Genomic DNA, 23,752 nt, shown 5'->3' with positions numbered 1-23,752 from the left:
TAGTAAGTTAGATATACTTAGCTTTAGTTAACGACAGTATAACAAGCGTCTAGCGTCTGGACTTATATAATAGAGGTCCGCCTATAATAGTAAAGTAGAATCCGCTAGTAGAACGTCGAGTAACTAGATTATTAGCCTACGAGGCGTTACAGTATCTAGCAAAGCTTAGCTTATCGTTCTATATACCTTAGAAACGCATGCTACGACTAAGGGTACTAACTAGGTACTTAATTAGCTAAAGGAGTACGGTATAATATTCTTTAGTTAGGTTAGAGATAAATCGGGACAATAGGCCCGCAGTATAGCAAGCATTAGGTCGTGTAATTATAGCTAGCTATAGCGCCTCGCTAACACCTTCTTAATACTAGGTCTTAAAGGCGGTACTAGCTATATAGCCCTTAGGTGCGCGTTAAATAGACGTCTTAATATAGCGAGGTACTATTAGAGTAGCTAGACCGATACGGCTACGTATACTATATTTCTTACTAAGCCTATTTAAATAGGCATCTTAAACGACGTAAATAGTGCGCTAACCGCGGTTACGGATAATCCGTATACCGAGATAGTAGTGCAGGTCGCCTAGTTCTCGTATATAGAAACGGTCCTTTAGTAACTAAGCAACGGCCTCTAGTGCTAATAGGCTGTAGGCGATAATAATTATATCGTCGACGTAAATAATAATAATCGAGCCGCTAAGAACGTGTTTAAACACATATACGTTAGTTATTATTAGTACAAAGTCTAGGCTCTTTAAGTACTTCCGAAGCTCTTTATACTATAGTATTAGTAACTGTTTCAGACTATATAGTGCCTTTAGCAACAGGCAGACTATGCCCTTACTACTACGGTCCTTAAAGCTATATAGCTGCTTAACGTAGATCTTATACTTGTCGCTAATTAGGGCATTAAGGAAGGCTATTAGAATATCGTACTGCTTAGCTTCTAAGTTATAGTATGTAATTAGGCTAAATAAGGCTCGAAGTATATACAGCTTAGCGATAGCTATATAGGTCTCGTTATAATCCTGTCCTTTAACCTATATAAAGCTACGGACGACCTAACGAGCCTTAAACCGGCTTACTTTGCTATTAGCGTCTCGCTTAATAGTAAAGACCTATCGGCTACGAACTACCTTACGACCTCTAGGCACTTCTAGCCGAGAAACGTATACCTATATATAGTTGTCGATTAGTAACTTGTATTTAGCCTTATAGGCCTCCTTCTACTATAGCTAATATAGTAACTAAGTCGCCTCCTTATAGCTCTTCGGAATAGGAATAGTGTCTCTATTAGACTGTTTAGCAACGTAATAGGAAGCTATGAAACCCTTAATATAGGCTATTAGTATACTAGCTATTATGCGTCGAGTCGACCGCTTAATACTATAATCGGCTAGATAGCTACGTAATAGCTTACGAGCGCTCTTGTTGCTTCGTGTCTTACGTATAGAACGACTACTAACGTTATCTAGTCGCTCAAATTTAGGCAGCTAGCTAGGCTCGCCTTTCTTAGCGTTTAGATTATATGCTAGCTCTTCCTTAGCTAACTAAAAGCTATCTTTATTACTTAAAGCTAGTAGTTGAACGTCTAGAAGGTCGTTATCGATAGGTAATAGACTAGCGACCTTATTAGCTATTTCCTATATAGGTCCTTATATAGGCTGTTCTTCCTACTAAGCTAGAAGCCGCTAGACTATACTAGTAGCCTCGGTAGGCGACGGAGCCTCGTTACTTATAGAATTAAACAAAGCCGGTATAATAGACTTAAGGGTAACAAACTCGTTCTTAGACAAGTCGTTAGTGTTAGTATATAGCTTTATGCTATCTAGAAGTAGGAGGTTAAGGTCACCCCCTAACTTAATAAACTAGACGTCCTTAGAAGCGATAACCTTGTACTAATTAGGCAGGTAAATTATGTATTTTCCGGAGTCTATAGAGCCCTTAGTATAGCCAACTAGCTTGCTAACTAGGCCTCTGCTGTCTATCTTCTTTCTACGAGCAATACTGTAATCGTAGGCAATTAACGTATAGCTATACGCTCGAAGGTGCTAAAGACGCGGCTATGTTCGTAACTAATTAAGCTCCTTAGCGACAATAGTATATAGGCTTCCTCCGTTAGCGGTTAGTATAATATTAAGGACCTATATAGCGGAGGCAATAGTATATAGCTATAGGAACTTAGGAAGGTTGGCCTATAGTATTATCTTTCTCGTAGTCGTATATACGATGTAATTGCTAACCTTAGCAAGGCTATTCTAAGTCGAAGAGTAAGGTGCTATAACTTGTAGTATAATACCCTAATTACGAGCCTAACTTAACAACTAATTTCCGCCGTATTTACTCTCTCTATCGAGTCGGTAGATCGGGATCGAATAGCTAGTTTATATACGGACGTATATACGATGTTCCTTAATAGCTACTATAGCCCCTAACTTGAGTAAGCTAGCATACTCGTAACGATAGCCTAACTTAGTGCATGTAAATAGCGTAAAGTAGCGTTCCTATAACAGACTAGGGTTAGTAATAGTAACTATATCTATACAGACAATGTAATAGATCGTAGACAGTCGTACGCGCGGTAGCCGATTGTATTCCTTATATAATATAGCTATACAATAGGCAATGCAGTTACGGAAGTCCTTCTTAGTACTAGTAATAACAATCTAACCCTTAGATTCTATTCTTAGTAGCTTAAGGTAATGAATATAGCTATATCGCAAATGCTATTTATCTATAGTACCTATAGGCACCCCCTTCTTTAACAAAAGGGCAACTACTTTACTATCTAGACTAGAGGTTAGTATATAGAGGTAGGGGAGACTATTCTTACGGTATATCTAAGCGATAGTGACCTTATTGCCCTCTACTATCGTAAATAGCACACGCTTGTTATTACGGTAGAAACAACCCTTATCGGCAAGCTTCTTAGTAGATAGAAGGTTAGCTACTAGACTAGGTATATATAGTATATTAGACAACTTTATATTGCTTATACTACGCTTATTAACAACCTCTATCTAAGCTATACTAACTATCGTAGCGTGCTTCGTATTGCCTCTAAACCGGACAGGGATATAGCAGCCTTTATATTTAATAAGTAGCGAGGGGTCGTTAACTATATATATACTAGTACCTAAGTCGACAACCTAATTAGTAGTCCGAGTACTAGCAGTAAGAGCCGTAGACACCTAGTCGCTAACAGTAACTATAGTGTTTGCAGTAAAGGCGTAATTGTAGTTTAGGTCTAATAATACCCCCGGGGTAGCATTAGCCGTATATAGCCCCTAAGCACTATTCTAGCTACCCTAACTAGACGGCTGCTGTTACTGCTAAGCAGTTAGTCTACGCTGCTACTATTGCTATTACTATACCCCCTTCTTCTTAGCCTTCTACTGTTTACGACGTAGTCGGTCTTCCTCCTTTAGATAAGAGTATTTAGTATAGCAGCGGTCGGAAGGGTAAGTGCCTTAGTAGTGCGAGCACTTCTCGCGATTCTAACTATTCTAGCTGTTTCTACTACGACTACGACTATTGTTATTGCTTCCGCGGCTACTACGACCGCTACGGTTCGAGTTACCTCGACTGTTGTTATTACTATTGCTACCTTATAGTTGTTAGCGCTAGAGACTAAAGAAACTATTATATTAGGCCTAGTTTAGTTAAGCTACATTCTTATTAAGCAACGCGCTAATAATGTTGTTAAGGGTGTTATCGTTAATAGTATATTCCGAGGCGCGTATCTACTTACGTCGCATCTATATAAAAGCCTCGTAGAATAGAGAGATCTATATAATAAATATATAGACAGCCTAATACTAGCTAATAGCTAACTTAGTATCCTTTAAGGCACTAAGCTTCTTCTTGTACTTATTATAGAACTTCTTAACGTCCTTGCTATCGTAGCGAAGGGTAATATATTCCTAGTAGAGTATAAATTCAGTAGACCTACCTTTACTAGTATATTTCTTCTTAAGGAAGTCCTATACTTCCTAGGATATAGATAGACTAAGCAGTAATTATTAAATGTTACTAATATAATTAGCAAAGATCTAGGTACGTGCCGTTTAATCTTTAGAGTCCTATTTATTTTAGCGGTCTTTAAACTCCTTAGAAGACTTACTAGAGGCCTTAGAAAGGGGTCGCTAGCGGGTGCCTTATATATAGCGCTAGACCGATATACCTTTAAGGGCGCCTTTAGCGGCGTACGACTATAATAGGTAATTCTCCTTATTCTTTAGCTTAGGAATGTTGCTTATATAAGCGCTAGAGGTTATAGAGGGAGCTATTATAGATAGCGACGGCGATAATATAGAAAGAGACTATAGACTTGTTTTAAGAGGCCGCTAATAGGCGCGCCTATATTCTAGTATAGCGGACAGCTAATACTAATGTTAGGTAACTAACTCGAGTCGGGCTAGTACCTACTAGAATACTCGAGAGCGGCGGTAACGATAGCGGCGATAATATTAGTATTAGCGCAATTTTTAGTAATAAGCGCTAGCTACGTAGCTATCGGAGTAACTATTAGAATACGTATTATATGCGTTAAAAAAACGCAGGGGGCTTATAACTACTTAATATAACTAATGATTGTATTTAGAAGAAGGGCTAATTACAGAAAGCCTAAAGATGAAGTGTGGCAGTTACAGCCTCAGGCATCAGGCACGTGATGAACCCTGACACCACCACACACTCCAAGTTTTCCAAGCCACCGGAGCGACTGAAAAGTTTGGGTTGAGATAGGCAGCGCTAGGCTCCTGCCGTGTTAGCGCGTTGACATGCGCACAGACATTTGGTGAGTGAGGATGCTCGCGGCGAAAGACACGTTCATGCATTGCACTCGTTCGACAAGCCCAAGACACACTTCTGAGCGGCGCATTTGGTCATACAGTGGCCTCTTTCCGATCCTTATTCCATGGAGCAAAGTCTCCGGTGGACATAGGCATACTTTCATAGCTGGACCTGCCAGTCCAAAGACCGCCTTTCAACTTATTGCGGAGTCGATATCGGTAATCGACTGCTCGCTTTTCATGACTTTGCTTATGCACTTGGACAAGTCTTGCAAAAGGCAGCCCATTCTGTTCCCGGGCAGCCTTCTGTTGCCCCTCTTCTTCCTCTCGCCTAGCAATTTCCTCTTCGCTCTCTTCCACAGCTTCATTGCCGGCACTATTGACTCAGCGGGCGATGACACAATGGCGATGTGGCTGAACAGAGCTTCTGTCGCACATATGCAAAGCGCTTTGCCTGAGAGGCGGAGATTTCTGGGGCTGTCCAAATCGAGGTCCTGACACATTGCTAGCGCTATGTCGGCGGGAAGATGTTGGATGACTGGTTTTGGCTGAGCCTCTTGGGATCGAATCATTGCACTCGCGAACACCGTTTGCCGTGCGACAGAGGCCACTCCAAGCGATTTGAGTCTTTCCATGCAAACGTGCCATGCTTGCTTCAAGTCCATCATTTGTCCCTCTCTCGTTCCCTTCTCACCCTCAATCCCCACAAATCGGCAAATTCGTCCACTCAAAGACCCCATACACTTCTCTAATCCCCTTCTTCTCATTCCCACAACTCTTACTGTAACACCTGCCATCAGTCTCCGTCTCACTCGTCGGCGAACCCTGAAAGCTCTGCCCCTCAACATCGAAAACAAGTCCGCAACCCATCTGCTTCACACCGACCAGGCTCTTCGGACCAGCATTCACGCTCAGAGTGACATTCTTTCCGCACATCTTGAAATGATATTTTTGATACCCGGCCCGGCATATATCTGTCGCTTGCATGATTTCGGGGGTGAAAGTAACGATTTGGTCGGAACAGGATTTAGCGGGGTTGAAGAGGTAGAGAGGGCCGGTGCCGGTTGTTGTGGAGAGACACCATGATGTTGTGCTGTTTGAGGATGATGTGGTTGGTGATGCGAAAGTCCGAGGTGATATAGTTGCGATCAGTAGTAGGAGGTGGCTTGGCAGCCGGATGAGATGCGTGAAGCGCATTTGTGCGCGGAATGGTTTGGTTGAGTAATGCTACTTACGCCGATGGGGTTTGGGAAAGACACCAGCTATCTAAGTCAAAGTCTTTGCAAATGTCGCACCACATAAAGTACCTATAAATGTCACTTCATTACGCGGCCTTTCAGGAGGATTCATCATCGTTGTGTTATGCGTCGGCAATATATTTGTGCGAGGGTGCATTGGATTTGGCTTGCCACTGCACTGAATCGAGCAGAACCTTGGCAGACTTTTCACGGCGGAGTCGCACAATGCGCCAATAGCATACAGGTAGAATTCACGTACTCCAGCTTGTTTTACCATCACCGCGTGGTTGTTCTGCTGTCAAGCGATCACCATGTGCTGGCGACAGACTCACCTCTTCTCCTACGCAGTTGCCAAGGACGGATGGAACAAGTGGGGATGCGACGCCGTCGGCTGCAGCTTACGACGCAGTGGCACCAATGTCGGCGTGGCTTGGGTGCCAGTATGAAGGGCGGGTTTGGACGCGGAGTTGGCGAATCGAAAAGAATCGAGGAATGTGCAGATAGAAACAGTCACGAAGACTGGAAGGCGAAAAGCTTTTGCAGCTATCAAATTGATAGTGATTTGCAGTGCTCCGTAGACTGCGATTGACAGTCACGTAAACGCCGAATGCTACTCTGAAAAGAGTGCGAGCTCAATGCACATCCTGTTCTTCCCCAACGCCATGCGATGCGTTTAGAAGCCTGTATCACGCAAGTCAGTATGAGTTCTCCATCACACCGTCAAAGTTTTCGGGGCTGAATCTCAACATACGCAGAGGGGTGAAGAACCATCTGTTCTTTCCGCTCGAGTAGCGCTCCTCAAGAGCCTTCTTGACCGTCTTCTTGGCCTCCTCACGCTGGCTGACCTCAGTGAAGGTCTCGTTGGTGACAACGCCCTTGAGACCCTCGAGCTCGAGAGTGTATCGTGTTGGCATCAAGTGGTTGTAGTTGATGACCTTGATGAATGGCTTGACCTTGCTGCGCTTGTTCTGGCGCGTCTTGGACATGCGGCGGGTGATTTGCTGTGGGTAGCGCTCGATACCGGCGACGAGTGCGTGTGGGAATGGGTGCGCCTTGCTGCCGTTGTCCTGTGGCTGGATGATGACGACCTTCTTTCCGGCGTAACGACCGCGAGAGATGATGGCCTTGAAGAGCTGTTAGTACGGGATTGGCGATGGGAGAAATGTGTGCGCGCGTACCACTCGGCCGACCTTGAGGACTACAATACTGTTAGCATTGTCGCACGGGGAAATACGTCTATCAGTACCCACACTTAACCATTTTTGCTGCGTGGTTAGTACGTTCGTTGCTTGTCGTGAAGTCGTGCAGTCGCAAAGTCCATTCTGGAGCAGAGATTCGTGCCTTTCGTGGGTGAGTGCCAAGCTTTAGATCGGCTTGCGGATGCTTCCGCTCCGGTGATGCCTTGTTGCCTCAGCTCACCAACAGTTCCTCTTGAGTCTTCCGTCAGGCACCGAATGCTTCTGCCAAAGTATTTGATGTGCTATTTAATACCACCCATTGGTGCATACTCAATGGCCTCACGATTCCATGGCGCGTGGAAAATGCGAATCAATGTCAAAGCCACTCACTATCCCCTCATGGAGGAATCAAAAATCCAAAGCAAAAAGATCCTATTCTACGGCAGCGGCGTTGCGGACACACGTCGGCATAGTTCTACTGTATTGAAACGAGCTGTATGACATGGACAGCTCCACTGACTGAACGCTGCCTCTTCAGTTCCTACTAGAACTGTTCTGGGAAAGCGTGAACGGTGAATGAATTCTTCCATATTGAGGCGGAGCATTTCGAGATCGGCAAGCCGACACAGCATCTGCATTAGTCTCAGGGGACGCTCAGACCACCTCGCGTAGGGAGCCAATCAAGCGCTCCGCGGGCTCTCCTACTGGAGGAGGTCTAAGGAAGCATCTAGGGATTCTAGTGGATATATCTTAGCTTTAGGCGCGTTTTACACTATTATACAATCTAGCTTTAGGAACGGCTAGATAGCTGCTAGACGACGACGATATACTATCTAAAGAAATTATCTTATATAATCTGTTCTATTTAATGTTTACTACAAGCTTCTAATAAAATATTAATAAATTTCGCGAATGCGCGTTATCTAGAAGACCTAAAAGCCGTCTAGTCGCGACGCGTCGATTTATATATAAATCTTCTAAACTATAAGCAGCCTACCTACCTAAACTAATCTAGACGCTACTAGATACATTCGAAAGCTGCTAAGATTGCCTATAAACTAATGTTTTCCGTTTTTTTAGATACCGTTTTAGAAGCAGAGGGCACGCGCTAGCATTACGCGTTAGTCGTCGTTTCGAGATAAGTTAGTAACGTTAGTATATATACTAGAGTTAGCGTAGATCGATTAGGCTTATCTAGTAACGCTAAAGAACGATATAGGATATTAGAAGAGCAGAGGAAAAGGGTTAGAGCCGCTAGACAAACACTATCTAGAAGGAGAGATATTAGGTCCTATTTTAATCGATTCCGGCGACGAGGACCTACTAAGCGATATATTAGATAGCGATCTAGCTACGCTAGTACGGTCTCTCGACGACGGCGGTAGGTAGAGTAACTAGATAGGGCTATAGACACTTTTTAGTAGACTAGATACTACAGAAGACTAGGAATATAGACGACGCCTATACGATTAAATGCGCGACGCTTTAGCGCGTATAGATAACAATATAGCGGAGGTTAAGAGGCATTAGTTAGTATATTAGATCTTTTAGAAGGAGGTTTGTCGTCGTAAGGTTCAATCCGCCCTTAGTATTAGCGATAACTAGATCGACTAGGCCTTAGTAGAGAGTGCTAGAATCGAAATGTTCTTAGCTAATATATAAGACTAGCTGTTCCGTCTAGCTAAAGGCTAGACCTTTCTAAAGGCCCGGAAGGAGCTTTAGGAGCATATCTAGTTAAAGAGAGTCGAAGGTATCGCGTAGAAACTAATAGCAGGATCGAGTAAAGAGCGTCTAATTAGGCTAGTATATCGCTAGATATATCTATTCGTACTAAGAGTAGAGCAGGTAGAGGCGCTATATTAGCTTGTCTATAAGGTTACTAACACCGTCTGGATTGCGAAGACCTTAGCTAGAAAGAGTCTAGCGTTCTAGGCGTAGCCGTTAATAATGCAGAGGACAGTAATTATTATTTTACTATTAAACTAGATTAGTCTAGAGCAATCTAAACGCATCTAGCGACTTAGTAGAAATCTACTCTTATTTATATTAGATACTAAAGCTACGCTCTCTAGACGAGACTAGAAGGACCTCTATATAGGGAAATTTACTTATATTATACTTAGTCCGGAAATAGCGCTCTAGAACTAGTTTAGGAAGCTTTAGAGCAAGGCTAGATTTCGCTAGACGCTAGGTCTAATAGCTATAGATGAATTTTATCTTATATAGCAATAGGGCGTAGAGGGTAGTACATTTCGGAAGGAATATGCTTAATTAAAGCAGCTAAGGAGTCTAGTAGGAAGCTTAGTAAAGATGTTTAGCTACTTAGCGACACTAGACCCGATAACGCTTAGATACGCTAGAGAGGGAGCTAGATTTCGAGTTGCTAAAGGGACCTATATACTACAGCATTCGATTAATCGTCTAGAGATTCTAATAAGAGTCTATATAATCCCTAATAGCAGTTTAGTAAATTATAGTACACTAAATTAGTTAACTAAGGGAATTGTGTCTTAGGATAGTCTAGTAGTGCCCTAGCAGTTGCAGAAGACCGTCGTTTTCATTAATAGCCGGCCTAGTCTAGGCGCTGCTACTAATTAGATACGCTAGTTTATCTAACATAGATAGCTAGGCAAGTTCAGTACTCGATAGCTCTATTAGATTTGTCGTGTCTACTATAGCAGAACAGCTAGGCGAACTTAGGCGAATATTATACGGGAATTCTAGTAGCTAGACTCCTAGATTCGCATTCTATTCGCTACTAAAGCTCTAGAGCTTAGGGTAGATATTCTAGATATTAAGCGAATTGTATAGTATCGATTGCCTCGGAATAGCAGTATAAGAACGATATTCTAGCGAGCTAGGCGTATAGTTAGAGCATCTAACTGTTATAGTAAAGGAGTGTTTACTCTACTAATCGAAGATTAGACTTTAGGCTAGAGCGAGTCTAAAACCTAGGCGAGGCTATCTAATCGACCTAGCCTAGCACGTATATAGGAGATCTCGTAGGATAAGCCCTCGACGTAAGCTAAGCTGTCTAAAACAGCTAACAAGCGCCCGAAGTTACGGTTAGATAAGCGAGCTACGCTAGAGCGTACTCTTCGACGCTTTATTAATACTAAGCCTAGGGACTGCCGGCGTAAGATTACCCTTTAGATGTTTAACTAGGAGCTAGATTAGTTAGTCTAAGTATACTGTAATATCTGCTCCCTAGATCGAATGCTAGTAGGGCTCTATATCTAGTAGTAGGCTAGCGTACTAGGTATTTATCCCGATTTTACGCCGTTAAAGAAGGACATTAAAACTAAGCTAATTAGCTAGGAGTCTAAATAGGCTAGAACCGTCTAGAAGGATTCAGTCTTCCTAGCTATTCTAGGCTCGGTCGTTCTATATAGAATCCTAGGTTAGCTTATATAAGAGTATAGTACAGATTCTTCCCTAGCTATTCTAGGTTCGATAGAGCAGTTAAGAAAGCTATTATAGAGGCGACAGTTCTAGACTACTTAGGCAACATTACGTAAGCTGCTATAGAGCCTAGGGATTGCTAGACGCCTTACAATTAGCTTTCGAAGGCAGTAGGAAGAAGAAGCTAAAAGAATTAGAGCCGCTAGAGAAGCTAAGAGAGAGGTAGAGCGAGCTACAAAGCGGGCGGAGAGAGATAAGGCAGATAAGTTGCTAGCCGCAGCTAGAATATCTGTATCGCGCTAGGTAGTATCTAAACAAAGCCCCTAATTGCGAGGAAGCGAGCTATTATTCTATTTAGACCTAACTACGCCTTTGTTAATACTAGTTTAATCGCTAGCTAGATCTCCGAAGTCTTAGTATAAAGTTAGACTACTAGTGCCGCGGCTAGCACTTACAGATATAGCGCTAAATGCTTAGAGAGGAAGGAAGCGGAAAGCATTATCTCTAGTAGCTTAAAAGTCGCCTAGAAACCCGCTAGTCGAGCTAGAAGAAGCTATATAGATAGTAAGTCTAAGCGGAAGGAGGAGAAAGGGAAATTAGGCGTCTCTTCGATATTAGATCGGATCTAGTAGTAGATAAGTAGTCTAGGCATGTTCGTAGATCGTCTAGAGTCGCGTCGCTTACTAGCGTATTTTCTAACATACCGGATAGCTTAGCAGACGTGTTTTCCTTACTTCCTACGCGTAGAATGCTTTCCTAATACTATCTGCGTAGTCTAAGCGCTTTACTAATAATAATGTTGTTTGTTTTAATAGTTTAAGTTGTCTAGTAATGTTGTTGTTTGCTAAGACTAGCGTCTTAGTAACCTAGCAATATTAGACGCGCCCCCTAACAACATCGCGATATGCTATATACTAGCAAATATGTCCTAGACGCTAGTTCTAGAGCAATCTAGACGCCGCTAGAGCACAAAGATACAGCCGCCTACTCTCTATATCGCGAAGTTTATTAAATCGACCGCAAACGCCGCTAGACTAGGCTAGACACAGGTCTATCGATATGCTAGCAAAACTAGGAAAAATAGAGAGATCGTTAGTCGATCGCTTCGCTAGAAGGTAGACGAGGTCGTTAGGCAGGCTTCTCGGATAAATCTGTTAATATTAGACTTTATTAAATAGTATATCTATATAGAAAAGACCCCGGATCTCTCCTAGTAAGCGGAGATAGCGTCTATAAGAGCGAGGAAGTTAGCGAATATTCTATAGGACCTAGAAGTAGTAAAACGAGTAGCGGCGTAGATTTCAGATAGAACCTAGCTCTATTAGAGCACTCTAAGGAAAGAAATGCGGTTGCTAAGTAACTAAACGAAGGTAGGCGAGCTAGTACCTACTTAGACGATTATAGACGCCGTTTAACACTACTAGTAGGAATTTAGCTACTAGAACTGCGATACGCTATCTAAAGATCTAAACTATCGGTATATATAGAAGGCTATAGAGTGCTATACGCCCTAGATAAACAGATTCTTCCGTAGAATCCTCTAGGCACGTTAGATAGCATCGGCGCGGATAATTAATAGGAAGATAGTTATACTTACGTCTACGCTCGCTAGACACGTTAGTACGCGATCTGCGAATGCAATGCCGTACTAGATTAGTATATATCTCTAGTCGCAGGGTACGAAACGTCGTATCTTAAGCACACTAGCAGGTCTAGGGATCTGCGCACTTCTATAGACGATTTATACTATAAATAAGAAGCTGCATAATCTCGCAAAGCGCTAGATTACCTAGTTTAGCTAGGACCCGAGCTATTATATCGTGTTTAACAACTACGACGCTTATATGCGATCTAGAGAGTATAGATATAGTTAGAAAGACAATCTAATGCACTTTACGACTAGAAAACTATTCAAATCTATTAAAATGCCGCGATCTAGCTTATCTATAGATATACTATACGAGGACTAGAAGCTCTAGCTATACTATATTCTCGGTATAGATAGAAACAAATACGACGATACTGCTATAAAGATCTCGAAGCACTTTATTGCCTCTAGCATTGCTAGAGTCTACTAGGAAGCGGTTGCGAGGATATATAAGCTTTATAACGAGGATCTAGATTAGTCTAAAGTACCGGAATTCCCCTAGATGCCCGCTATCGATCGACTAAAGCCCTAGAAGTCTATTTATACGTCTTTATAGCTAATATTTAAAAACGAGGGATCGCATAACGGAACATATAGGGTTCTAGAGCATATTCTAGAAAGCTAGCTACATCTAAAGAGTATAACTAAGCAAGTTAAAAAAAAAGAGCGAGTAAGAGCTATAGCAGCTAAAGTATCTATACCGCCTAGAGCTAGGAGTAGCCGAGTAGCCGAAAGTTAAGCTATTAGGGAGGGAGGAGCTTAGAGACCTAAGGCTAGGTAGGCTAGAGGATCTAAAGCTTCGAAGGCTAGGTATAGTAGAGCACTAGAGGAAAGGTAGGCTAGGCAAGCTAGAGAAGCTAAGGAAGCCGGAGGCTATACAGAAATTCTAGCTAGGAATAGTAGAGGAGCTATAGACATACGTACTAGGTAGACTAAAGCGGCTAAGAGTGCTGAAATTCTTTACTACCGCTCGCTTAATAAAGGATATAATATTCTACTATACAACTAATCTAGATACGTTAGATTAGTTTATAGCGATTAGAAATCTATTTAGAACGTACGAGTTTTCCGGAAAGACGCTATACAGAACGACGACGAATTCGATAAGTTAATATAGCTACTACTAATACTAGGACTATTCTATCTGAAAATGTGTCTAATATAGGCTATCTGTAATAACTTTAATAGACTAGATAGTACGGAGAGCAAGTCTATACTTTCTATATACCGCAAATTAATAGAAAGGAAGATCTGCCCTTTATTTTAGCTACTATATAGCCATCTAGAGCGTCTAGCAATAGATAGCTTTACGGCTCGAATACTAGCATTCCTATATAAGATCCTAGGTGTCTAGAATGCCTCTAGAGAGGAAGTTAGTAAGCTTCTAGGCCAATATAACGTAGAATCCTTCCTTCGCCTAGTCGATAAGATATATAAACTAGCGTTTTCTAAGGCCGCCTAGACCTCCTAGACGACCGATCCCGTAGAAGACCTAGCTAAAGCGAAGTACTGCTAGCAGCCTATTAGATATACGTCCGACAAGCTAGAGAAGAAGAAGAAGAGGAAGCCTATATAGCGCCCGGATCTACGAGGTAATAAGGAGCGCTAGACGAACATTAGGTTTATCTAGGTTGCTAAGATATATTAACTACTGTGCTATGCTATTAAGTACGCTAATATTGGCCTTCTTAGGCGGGTTATCGACCGCTGTATCCTTATCTTCTACGCTAGATCACACAAAAACTACGCTTTTATTATGCTATAAATAAAGTAGTTATTAGACGGTCTAGCAGCAGATTAGCAGCTTTAGAGGGCAATCCTAGCTAATAGGTTAGTCAATTTTGTAGGGAGAGAAGACAGCTAGTTTAAGATTAATCGAGCTAACGAACAGCTGAACTTGTTTCTAAAGAATCTGCTAAATTCTAGGCGAAATAGAGCATTTAGCATCGAGCAGAATCTAGAAGAATGTGCCCTTCTAGCCAATTTTACTAGCTATCTGCGTAACTAGATAGAGGCTGGGTTTAGTAAGAGAACGGATACGAAACACGCCTTACGAAAGGCGATAGAAGAAATCTACGATCTAGCAAATATCCTGCATTAGGAGACGCTCTAGACTAGGCTCTAGGTTCTAGAATATTAGGAATTTCCTTTCTACGCTATAGATTTGATTACAACTAGCGTTACGAATCTTATAAAGGAGGTTAATAGCGTATCTAGATTAGATAGATTTAACGAGAACGTCGTCTAGCAGCGGGAAAGACTTGTTAGGCCCGATTAGGCACTTTATAATATCGAAGGTGCCCTCCTAGATCCTCTAGATAACCCTAGTCTAGAGCGCTTTATAGAGACTGATCTTATACCCGGTCTAATAGGCCTAGCAAACGATAGAAGCGATCTCGATCGAGATAAAGAGCTAGAACTACGTAAACTAGAAGGAGAGTCCTTAGAAGAACCGGGTTTAACGGGGAGCTTTTAGTTATTTATCTAAAGCTCTAGACTTTTAATAATTATTCCCTAATAACCTGCTCCTCTCGGGGCGAATACCCTGCTATTGTCTAGCAAATCTAGGCATTATCTTATCGCCGCTAGCGCTCTCCGTAAGCTTAGATTGCCTTCAGATCGTTACTAGCGCCTTCCGCTAGCTCCTTTACTTGTCCCCTTACCGGTTTTAATTAGGCGCGTACGTGCACCGCCGCCTAACCTATCTAATAGCGCGAAGCTTACCTAGATACGTTATACTACCCCTTTACGCCGCCGCCGCTACCTAGCAGCTGCCCTTACCGGTTAGGCGGTTAGGTACACTTCTAGTGTTCTTAAGGAACCTCAAATTCGATTATTAACCCTCTCTTCTTTCTACTACTACTAACTAACCTTTAGCATAGTTAGTTACTATTAGCCTTCTTAGATACCTTTTTAGACTGTCCCTCTAGCCTCTATACTGTTATAGCCACTTTAGAAGCTTTAGCAGCGCTCTAGTCGCGCTAGTACCTAACACTTCTTTAAGACTTTAAGTTTTTAAAGTATCTCTACTTCTATTCGTAAGTTTAAGCTACCTAAAGGGCTATCTAACGGCCTAGTCTACTTTAACTTTTTTAGAGATAAGCTAATCTATTACTAGCAAGTTGTTACTATGCCTCCGAAGGCTTCCTCTTCTTTAGCTGCTCTAGCTGCCCTATACGTCCCTCTAGTTAAGCTAGCCTATCTACCTAATCTAGACTATAGCGGTAGGATAAAAGATAAGAACTAGCGGCGGCTCTTCGACACTATCTAGAACGACTAGTTTAGTAAGGCGACCGTTAGCTTTAACGATAAGGACGAGCACTACGAGTTCTGTAAGCGCTAGATTAGAGCCTAGTAGGGCTGTCGAACCCGCTAGGTTAGCATTTAGGCCGTTAAGGCGCTAAATGCTACACTTCCGAAGAATAGTCCGAACGGCCTAAAGCTAAATCTAACGATCGCTAACGTCTGTTAGATATTAGATAAAAACTACAAGATCAAGCCTCGCTCTACTATATATACTAGAATCTTCGTCTCTAGGTAGGGTACTGCCTTTAAGACCTATACCTTAGTCTACCGTCTAGCTTGTCTAGTAATGTACTACTACTAGGGCTACTATGTGCCTACGGCAGATCCTACGGGCGATCTCTGCTTACAAGACTAGACAACGCCTAAAGCCCGCTATATAGCCTACGGCACTAAGATAGAGCCGAAGAATAATCTCTTTATCGAGTGCCCTTATATCCGGATAGCTAAGGAGCCTAGCGACGATAAGGAGGAGATAGACTTTGTCTAGAAGCGCGGCTATCTAAACTGCGTAAACCTAGGTAGTATTACTAGATGCTCTAATTCTACCGTCTTCGGCGCCTCGAAGGTTAAATATACGGCTCTAAGCAGCCGCAAGCATAACTCTAAGACTAAGCAGGAGGGGAGGTCTGTAAGGGCGCTAGTCGCGCCCTTTAATATATCTAGTATATTAGATACTGTCTCCTCTGCTAACCTTAATCGCGTGCGCGATCTGCCGCGTCTAGCGAGCCTAGTAGATCTAGTACCTGCTCTCTATCCGAGGGAGATAGGTTTTATTAACCTACTAGACTCCTTAGTTAACTACTAGAAGGAGCGCACTTTAATAATAATAGTTCCTATAGCTATTAATTTAGACAATAGTAGCTCTAGAGTCCTTAGACGCCTTAAGTATGCTTTTAATAAAGCTTCTTAGGACTGCTTAGCCCTTATTAAGTAGTGTAAGCTAGATTAGTCTAGAGAAGATGCTAATAAGCTAGACTATTAGCGTAACAGTTCTAGCGATATAATAGCGATATACGGCAGCACTAAGAGCGACTAATTAGCGTCTAGCAAGGTTAGGGGTTTCTGCATACATCTAGGGCTTCTAGGTTTGCTGTTCTAGAGTTTATAATGTTTGATTTCTTAGTTTTCTAGCTTAGAGTGCATGCTTCTAGTATTTGATTTCTTAACTTTCTAGCTTAGACTGCATACTTCTAATCTATCTAAGAGCCCTCTAGGCTTCTAAAAAGCGTTGTTTTCTTGGAAATATGCTACTCTCTACTCAAATTTAATCACTAGATGCCCTAGCACCCCCTTATGCCTTTAGTATTAATTTCTACTATAGAGAGGCACTTTTCCGCTATTCTACTTACTAGACACTCTATCAGATAACGCCAGACTTCCTAGAAACACCCATTTTCAGCTGTTTTAATAATATTCATTATATAGCTAAGATCTATCCACTAGAACCCCTAGATGCTTCCTCAGACTGCCTACGGCATCGCCCCCGAAGGGGAATAGCGTGCTAAGGCGGTCTGTGCACCTGAGACTACATCTGCATCCTTCAAGCATGAAGACGGAAGTCAAAATTCTGTACAGTAAGTATATGGTAATTCTGGCATCCTCATCGATCTGATGACTCCCTACAACCACCTTCCTCGATCGATAATGTCGCTCCCGAGGACTCACAGCGACTGGCAGCTGGCCTGCGCGGAGTTGGAGTTGGCATACTACGCGCTTGCACTTCTACCCATTGCGTACATCTTCTACACCCAAGGTCGATCTGCCTTGCGAGCCTGGATCTGCCTCGGTCTGTACACGGGACTGCAAATAGCCGGCAACGCCATCGTTGCTGCTGCTGGACCGGATGGCGAGTATAGCTACATCGGACCGCTCCTGGCCTCTGTCGGCCTTTCACCACTCCTTATCGGTACTGCTGGTATTCTGCATCAGTGGTTCGCTACGATAAGATTCTTCCGAAGCTCTCAGTCGGGCCTCAGCAAGAGGACGCAAGTCGTCGGCATCGTCTTCCACGTGGGAGCCACTATTGCCGTCGCCTTGATTGCAGCAGGAGCGTCTCTGGCCGCGCAAAACAGCCCACCTGCGTACGCTCCAACACTGCTACGTATCGGTGCGATCGTCCTATTCGCCATGTTCCTGGTCCTCTGTGGTATCACTGTCTGGCTGCCGTTCCTGTACATGCGTGACAGCAGCAAGGCCCTGATCTGGGCTGTCATAATATCTCTCCCGGCTTTGGCGGTCCGCTATGTCTGCGAGCTCTTCAGCAGCTTCTCTTCAAGCCTGGACTTCAATCCAATCTATGGCAAGATCGTATTTCGAGTTGTTTTGGAGGTCATACCACAGCTATTCGTGCTTTTGGTCTTGATTGTGGGAGCAATTGTGCACGTTGAGGACGAAATCAAGCATGACATTCTTATCGACAGGACGGCTACTATACCGCTGCGAGATGCAGACGAAGAGGAGGGGAGGGCGTCGGGTCAGTCATGGATGAGAGCGCCAAAGTACAGAAGAGGCTGCGGTATGCTTGGCTTTTTGAGCTTTTGATCGAAGCCTGCATATGTGATCAAGCATCGATGCATGTGAAAGCACGGCTGCCAGCATGTGACTGAACGCAGAGGCCTCTATGTGGCTCGTGCTCAAGAACTTCGGAACAGCTTTCGATTGCGCGCCGCGCCGCTCAGCGCAGAACTTCATCTACATCCACACCTTCGCATTGAAGTATCGATCGACATTCCGTCCGCCACATGCTGTATTCGAAATTCAACGAGCCCCCAGATGATACACGCAACGCCGCGCCAGCCGTACTGTCCGTCAACCAAGTAATACGCCCTCGAGTCCACTATGGCAAGTCTGCCCAACATGAACGGCACCGATGCCTCGCTGTCCCCTGATACGTCTCCAAAGGAAATATTGATGTCGCAGCTGCCACGAGAGCTTCGGAACAGGATCTACAGTTACCTCATCCCTGCTGTACTCGAAGTCAAAGTCCAACACTACCGCTTGTTGAAGCCCGAGACGTCTGAAGTGATGAAGCGCGGCGTTTACCTTCAAGCTGTCGCTACAGCTTCTTGGCAGTAGCTTGCGAACGTCAAGCTGGTCTGTAAGCAAATCCGAGACGAGCTGAGCGAGGAGATCACGAACGCCAAGAAAACACAAGCGACTGCTCTTCTGGTTGACATGAAGAAGGTCGGCAATAACGCACCTCTGATTGTCAGCCCGGAATTCTTCAGATATCCAATCCGACGACTCGATGCTGCCGTTCTAGGAGGGTTTGCAGCAGTCACTTTTGTAACGCCATTCATCACCCAGGAGGACTATCCCGAACCTGATGACCCCTTCTGGAAGAAGAAAGGCATGGCATATCGCAACGACTATGAGTCTGTTGGTGGACACGACTGCTGGTATGGAAGATTCCGGTACACGAAACGCAGCAACGAGCAAGGCACAAGCACATGGACACTCAATGCCGTCGAAGGAGATCTTCTTCGTGACTCTGAGGACGTCAAGATTGACGTTGTTGAGCACGAGCTGAAGTTGGCTGCGGCGAAGAAACACGTTGATAGGATGGTGGTGGAGAAGCAACACGACGGTGATCCACTCGAAGACATCCTTGCAGCGCTACAATCGCCTTTTCGTTGGATGGATTGCAAGGGCGAGAGATTCGCAATCTTGGGCGGCATCAGCCCTTTCCTCGAGTTCGACCATTATGAGAGAGACGGCTTTCAGCATTCTTACTTCGCGGTCTTGTGCGAGCTTGCGGAGTCCCGCGACTCTGCATACAAGAAAACTTACTACCTCTGAAGAATGAGTCTCTCAAGCAAGGGATCGGCTCTGTGGGCATCAAAAATTTCAGTACGGTACCAAAATGGATTTCTAGGCTGAGGGAAGAAAGTTGTGGTGGTTGAGAATCTGGGCAGCGATGAACTTTGACTCCCAGGGGGCGGCGTTGTATAAGAGAGCAGCATCCAGAGCGATCTGTCTCTTTGGCAATTGCGAACTCCCTCACGTCGTAGGTGCAAGACTCGTGGTTCTGGCGGCGCCGTATTGAGAAATTCGCTTCCGATCAAGAACATTCTTGACGCTTTTGAGGCAGTCTTGGAAATGGAACCTTTTCAAAGCATTCGTAAGCTTTTCTCATGCGTGCTTGATCACTTCATGGTATGCAGGGCAATGGTATTCTCGATTTCAGGACACTTCCCTCTCATCCTCGGAAGGGCGGCTGAAGTCATGTCTCTGAGAGTAGGTGCGATCGATCCAGCGGTTGGGACTCTTTTACCTCTCGTTGCTGTACAAAGCAGGGTCTGCCGACCTCTCTGCTCCACTGCTGCTTGGTGGTTGCTTTGGTCCGCCACGCCGCTTGGCATTGCAAGGTATCCCGACGACAGGTCTCGTGACATGACTTTTATCCACAGTGTCGGCTCAAACAGTTTCTCGTTCCATATTCGAATGGCCATGTCGCGCGTGCGACTGTGAGGGAAAGCGTGGTATTTGCTGACTCTACCTATCAGTCCCAATCTACCTCAATGCTTCCTTCCACATCACTATCGTCACCATCTGCACCGGACATCGCTTTCGACTGCTTGGTCTCATCGTGGAGCGCGGAGCTGGCGTACTCGCATCCTGCGTCAACGACCTTCTTTTCCTTCTTGGTAGGTACCTCCGATCCTGGCATCACTGTTTCGACAAAATAGGCCAAGCCTTTGACCAACCCCTGCACATAATGCGCATCACCAAATGCTTGTTCCACTGAGCTACCGAACTTCTCTTTACCGGCCCTTTTCCGCAAAAGGACGAACAAAGTCGTGATCAGGACTTCTGCGAAGATTTGACTCTTCGGCTGAAGTGTTGCGAAACGCATTGGCTTGAGAATTGAGATGCGCAGAAGACCCTCCGAGATCAGAGTGGCGTACAGCTTTGCAATGTTGTAGACTTGTCTCACACTTAGCTCATCTGCAGGCCGATCGTCGTCCTCCTCAACAGCAGAGTCTTCGCCGCATCGTCGAAGCACATCGAGGAGGGCAAATTGCCAAGCTTTCTTCATGCGGCGGTCTGAGCAGAATTTGAGCCCAACCAGAGTGTAGAAATGGTTGTACACAGGTTCTGCACCAACGCAGTGTATGATAACCCGAGGTATTTCGAGCATTTGCTTATTCTTCAGGTTGAGTTTCAGGAGTCGAAGTTGTGCATGCTGTGGGTCGACCGCGCCTGCGACCGACACAAATATGGCTTTTCGTACATCAGTGTTCATGCCTTGAGCCTTGGCAAGGGCGTTCAAGTCAACACCTGCTTCTGGATCGTCGCTCTCGTGTGGACCGTCAGCGATCGAATTCGAGGGCTCAGTGCCCGCCTGCTTCGTGGAAGCGTTGCCGCCATTTGCCATCTTTGCAGGGTCTTTCCAGCTCGCACCTACCAGCCACCACTTGCCTTTCTTCTCGGCATCTCGAATATCTGCTAAGCCAATGCGCAGTGGCTCGCTCGTTTTCGCGTTTTTGATTGTGCTGAGCGTCTTCTTCATACGTTGCATGTGGTCTTGAGCAGTGGCATCCGGTCCTCGATTCGCTTTAACCCGGTTATTCTTGAGATCATGAATGAAGTCGATCATGACTCTGGTCCTTTGACTCAACTTCTCAACGCCGCCAGCAGCAGTCACATTCCGGTTCAAGAGCAGGACTATGTCTTTCAGCGCCGAGGGGTCATCTTGTCTTAACTGCTGGCCAGCTATTCTCACGATTCTGAGCAACAGCACAGTGTTTGCCTCAGTGAAATCGCCAAGCAGGAGCTTGACATACTCGAAGACGATCTCGCAGCCAATCGTCTGTAAAACATATAGATTACTGAGGAAGGACAAAATATTCATCATCTGTTTGCCCTCCGCAGCCTCTCGTTGACTCCTGTCAAATTCGTGAACGAGGCTCTCCAGCAGCTGCGCAGCGAAGTCAGTGCCGATAACCCGGTAAAGAGCTGTTGCGAAGCCAGCGAACAAGATCAGGGCATTATCGCCTGGATCTGAGGGATCGGCCACCCGCTCTCGGAACAACTCCACAAGAACTGTAGTACAATGCTGCCGAGCGTTTTTTGCGTATATCTCTTGAATGCTCGCGAGAATGGAAATGATGTTTGTTTCTGAAAGGCGATTCAGGTTTCCCTGCATTTGGCGACGCAGCTTTTTGAGCGTTTCTTCATCTGAAGTCGTCCCTTTCCGGAGCGAAGGAGGTACGTATTTGGCTGCGGAAGGTGCGACTGGCGCGACGTATGGGTTTTCACGTTTTTTTGTTACGGGCACCTGTGCCTCTGCCTCTGCCTCCTCGTCACCATCCTCATCCTCATCATCTTCCTCGAAGCCCTCAAAGTCGCCTTCCGAAATCTCATCGTCAGAAAACGGATTGGGTAGCAACTCGGAAGCGCTGTCCTCGACGTCTTCGTCGCAGGCGAGTTCAGTGTCAGCGTCAACCTTCTGGACCTGCGTTGCCGAGTGGCTGGCCTTCAGTCGTTTCTGCTTCAGCCAGTCGTCGTCTTCTGGAGCCGCCCTCTTCTTCTTGCCTGGCGTTGCAGCACCATCCTCGTCGCTGGAGCCGCCCCCACCAACTAGCCAATCTAGCTCGTCGTCACCAACCTTCTTCCTGCCCTTCTTGATGCCAAGCTTTTTCTCGAGCCTTGCGATCTCGTCATCATCCTCATCCAACTTTGCCTTTACGGCTTTGGATACCACCGGAGCTCGAGCATAATCGTTGTCCTCGTCATCGCTGTCTTCGGAAACTTCCTCCTCCCCCTCACTCTCCTCGGATTCTGGGGTTTGTTCCCGTGCTGGAGATTGCTCCTTTTGTTTCCGAACAGGCTTCTGCGGCACCACTTTCGGTTCCAGTACTCGCGGAGGCGCTTTCACCGCCGGAGTCACCTGATACTCGCGCGTCCTCGTAGCATTGCGATCTCTAGGCTCCGCTCGCGCCAGCTTCTTCTGTGTACGTTCTTGTTTCCGCCTGTCTTTCCTGGCTTGCTGGTGGTTTCGCTTCCCTATTCGGCCGTCTGTAACTTGTTCCAGCAGCTGTTTCGGCAGCTTTGGGCCTGGAAATCGGCTCATCGTGGCATGTCGATGTTGTTGCCGCGAAAAGAGTACGAAGAAATCACGATTAATGAAATTTTAGTGGAGATTTCGGCGATCGGCGTCACATGCGGGGGACGGAACCGCACTCAATTCCAACGACACACCACGACGACACCACGTTCTGACGATTTCACGTATATCGCCAAAATGCCTAAGGAACACCTAAGCAATGACGAAGTGAGGCTGATAGGAGTTAGCATTTGTATGCCCATATCTAATTTGAAACAGTTCTTCGTCCAACTCACATCGCTCATCGAGAAGACACAACAGAAAGGCCACGGCTCAGTCTTCCTGACACAGAAGAGATGTATGGAGGTGGAGTCATAAACCTGCAAAAATGAATTCTGACATGGCCAGTAACATTCAACACATCGGTGTCAAGTCCACCACTAGGCCAGAAAGTCGCAGATGACCCGCTATGGGACCTGAATCCTCCGAACCCACTGCCAATCATCATCCGGGCGACTGATGGCAAGTCGCGATCGGAAGAGCGCATCAAGAACAAGAACAAAGTCAAGCTCTCGACCATAGTGCAGCCCGACGATCTCGACATATTCTTCACCAGATATGCTGAGGTATGCAAGGCTGGCATGCAGAGCCTGAAGAAGAGAGATAGGAAGAAGGCCAAGAGTAAAAAGAAGGGTAAAAAAGCTGCAACAGAGGAGAAGAAATGAGATGATTCAATGGGTATGGAGCAAAAAGCCTTTGGCGATCAATGAGCATGAAAAAGCATCCGATATCACAACGAGACCCAGCCGCAGAAGACGTGGGGAGAGCAGGTTTAGGCCGGACCACGGGACACATGGCCGATGGCGTAGAAAGGTGTCTCTGGAATTGCACAGGCTTGACATCGATATGACATCTCGAATAACGATCGTGAAGGCATATGTAAGTAGCCTTGTAGCCTCGATATGTCACGTGACTGATCAATCAATTCTTAGCCTTCACGACGTTCTTCCAGATGATCAGGCCATATGCCTTACTGTTCAGGCGGTCTCAGTATGCTTGAGGCTCCTCAGGACTGCGGCGAAGGTGCACAAAACTCGACAAGAGAATGTGGCGGCCGATGTTCCCGCTCGGTGCTGCTCGTGC

The 23,752-nt window shown here is 45.0% G+C and overlaps 5 protein-coding genes across 5 annotated transcripts; 2 read left to right on the top strand and 3 right to left on the bottom strand.

The window, feature by feature from the left end:
• Window positions 1-4,622: 4,622 nt before the first annotated feature.
• On the bottom strand, window positions 4,623-5,986 carry MYCFIDRAFT_176297 (uncharacterized protein; the record flags this gene model as incomplete). Its single annotated transcript, XM_007930096.1, has 8 exons — window positions 4,623-4,719; window positions 4,778-4,980; window positions 5,018-5,140; window positions 5,167-5,442; window positions 5,484-5,515; window positions 5,563-5,570; window positions 5,602-5,629; window positions 5,656-5,986. The coding sequence occupies 8 exons, from the start codon at window positions 5,984-5,986 to the stop codon at window positions 4,623-4,625; spliced, it is 1,098 nt and encodes a 365-aa protein (XP_007928287.1).
• A 235-nt stretch (window positions 5,987-6,221) lies between these two features.
• On the bottom strand, window positions 6,222-7,312 carry MYCFIDRAFT_55940 (uncharacterized protein). The gene is made up of 4 exons (XM_007929820.1): window positions 7,278-7,312; window positions 7,206-7,225; window positions 6,779-7,151; window positions 6,222-6,708 (listed from the first exon to the last, which is right to left on the bottom strand). Exons 1-4 carry the CDS (start codon window positions 7,285-7,287, stop codon window positions 6,701-6,703), a joined length of 411 nt encoding a protein of 136 aa, XP_007928011.1. The 5' UTR covers window positions 7,288-7,312; the 3' UTR covers window positions 6,222-6,700.
• A 9,893-nt stretch (window positions 7,313-17,205) lies between these two features.
• Window positions 17,206-19,359, top strand: MYCFIDRAFT_78632 (uncharacterized protein; the record flags this gene model as incomplete). Its single annotated transcript, XM_007929906.1, has 3 exons — window positions 17,206-18,034; window positions 18,174-18,307; window positions 18,637-19,359. 3 exons carry the CDS (start codon window positions 17,206-17,208, stop codon window positions 19,357-19,359), a joined length of 1,686 nt encoding a protein of 561 aa, XP_007928097.1.
• A 703-nt stretch (window positions 19,360-20,062) lies between these two features.
• On the bottom strand, window positions 20,063-22,636 carry MYCFIDRAFT_139887 (transcription factor HOG pathway; the record flags this gene model as incomplete). Its single annotated transcript, XM_007930095.1, has 1 exon — window positions 20,063-22,636. One exon carries the CDS (start codon window positions 22,634-22,636, stop codon window positions 20,063-20,065), a length of 2,574 nt encoding a protein of 857 aa, XP_007928286.1.
• A 171-nt stretch (window positions 22,637-22,807) lies between these two features.
• MYCFIDRAFT_57063 (uncharacterized protein) lies at window positions 22,808-23,515 on the top strand (the record flags this gene model as incomplete). The annotated part of the gene is made up of 3 exons (XM_007929832.1): window positions 22,808-22,837; window positions 22,889-22,967; window positions 23,018-23,515. The coding sequence occupies 3 exons, from the start codon at window positions 22,808-22,810 to the stop codon at window positions 23,332-23,334; spliced, it is 426 nt and encodes a 141-aa protein (XP_007928023.1). The 3' UTR covers window positions 23,335-23,515.
• Between the last annotated feature and the right edge of the window lie 237 nt (window positions 23,516-23,752).

This window comes from Pseudocercospora fijiensis (assembly GCF_000340215.1).
Source record: "Pseudocercospora fijiensis CIRAD86 unplaced genomic scaffold MYCFIscaffold_6, whole genome shotgun sequence".
NCBI lineage: Eukaryota > Fungi > Ascomycota > Dothideomycetes > Mycosphaerellales > Mycosphaerellaceae > Pseudocercospora > Pseudocercospora fijiensis.
This window is presented reverse-complemented; position numbering and strand designations above follow the sequence as displayed.

Coding starts and splice junctions, on each gene's coding strand:
- MYCFIDRAFT_55940 (XM_007929820.1), bottom strand. Junction 7,152..7,205: donor TCCTCAAGGTCGGCCGAGTG/GTACGCGCGCAC, acceptor CAGCTCTTCAAG/GCCATCATCTCTCGCGGTCG.